The sequence below is a fragment of the Monopterus albus genome, unplaced genomic scaffold, assembly GCF_001952655.1.
Source record: "Monopterus albus unplaced genomic scaffold, M_albus_1.0 scaffold52.1, whole genome shotgun sequence".
Taxonomy (NCBI): Eukaryota; Metazoa; Chordata; class Actinopteri; order Synbranchiformes; family Synbranchidae; genus Monopterus; species Monopterus albus.
The window spans coordinates 2,210,344-2,211,742 of record NW_018127932.1 but is presented as its reverse complement, the minus strand read 5'-3'; the positions used below and the strand labels follow the sequence as shown (position 1 = coordinate 2,211,742).

The window sequence follows — 1,399 nt, the reverse complement described above, 5'->3', positions numbered from 1 at the left end:
CAGTGCTTGGTGTTGAAGCGAGCCTGTATAGGATTCTGAACAGGCTCTCTGTAAGGGGTGATGAGGCAGATGGGTGCCCGCAAACAAGGATACCCACCATCTCCAAGGAGGCATTTTCCTGCAGGTGGATACAGTTTGCCGGTATAAACTGGGCTGTTCTTCAGCACTCTGGCGTCATGCACGGATCCAGGATACCCAACAAAGATGTCAAGAAACTTTCCCTGGTGGTCAGTGATGGCCTGCAGCTGGACAGAGTAAAACAGCTTTCTATTAAAATAACATGGGCCATCACTTGCTGGTGGTTTGATGCGGATGTGACACCCATCAATTGCTCCAGCTACTAAACAGAAAGCTGGAGACCCAGCCAGCTGGGCAAAACCTGCTCCCACTGCCTCCAGGTCATCCACGTTGGGGAAAGAAATCATTGTTCTTAAAATGCCAATGACTCCCTTGCTCACTCTGTGCACAATGTCATGCACAGAGGACTTGGGGATGTCTAAGGCCATTGACACTACCCTGTATGATGCTGCATGGGCCAGCCAGTAAAGAAAAACCAGCACCTCAATGTCCTTTTCCCAGCCATGATCACCATCTGACTTTAGAGCAGCAATCAGGGACTTGATGGACTGTCGAGACAGTTGGAGGGTGGGGCGGAGGTCAGCTCCATCTTCAAAATACAGCCGAATAATTGGCACAGCAATGTTCAGGCGGCAGTATGCTGTAGGGCTGACAGTCTGTAAATGTGTACATAGTTTTATTAACAACATTATTTGCTTATTTAATCGTGTGTATTATATACTGTTTGTTTTAAATGTAATGAATACTGTTTTATATGTAATAAAAAATTGCATTATTATATTTCTGTTGGTTTTGTTCTTTATTTTAATAATGATAATCTCACAAGTAAATAAGTTATTTTCTTGGGCTAAAGTCAGTTGTTGTGGTCATGTCTTTTGTTTCTGAGGTAAAATTTACTTGCTAAATACTAATAGATACTTACATTATGCAGTAAATTATTCATAAGCTGCCTATGAAGCCTTGCTCTGCGAGCAGCTGCCCTTTGCCTCCTTTGTACTGTTACTTGCTGAAACAACTTTAAAACGCCATTGCTAACTTTACGGGCTCTTTAAATTTTCGCGCTGCTATGAAAACGTATGTCACGTGATGTATCAACATGGCGGATGTAGTACGTCCAAATTTCATTCATACTACCAGGCTTCATACTATACAGTACCTAATGTTTTAATGGTCAGTAAGTAGGTACTTCATCTCTTTCAGTACGTACTGTCACAGTATGCGGTTTCGGACGCAGCCAAAGCAATCAAGAAAAACTGTAACTCAGTCCAATCCATTTGATGTTGAGGTGGACCCCCAGGTATTTAAAGGTGTCCACAATCTA

The 1,399-nt window shown here is 42.7% G+C and overlaps 1 protein-coding gene across 1 annotated transcript in view; it reads right to left on the bottom strand.

Moving 5' to 3' along the window:
• Positions 1 to 1,192, bottom strand: part of LOC109961207 (protein ALP1-like) — an 8,267-nt gene extending 7,075 nt beyond the window's left edge. The window contains exons 1-2 of the mRNA XM_020601878.1: positions 1,001 to 1,192; positions 7 to 734 (exon numbers count right to left, since the gene is read on the bottom strand). Of these exons, the coding sequence (XP_020457534.1) occupies positions 7 to 734; positions 1,001 to 1,021 (749 nt within the window). The 5' untranslated portion in view covers positions 1,022 to 1,192. The remainder of the gene's footprint in view (positions 1 to 6; positions 735 to 1,000) is intronic.
• Positions 1,193 to 1,399: the final 207 nt, after the last annotated feature.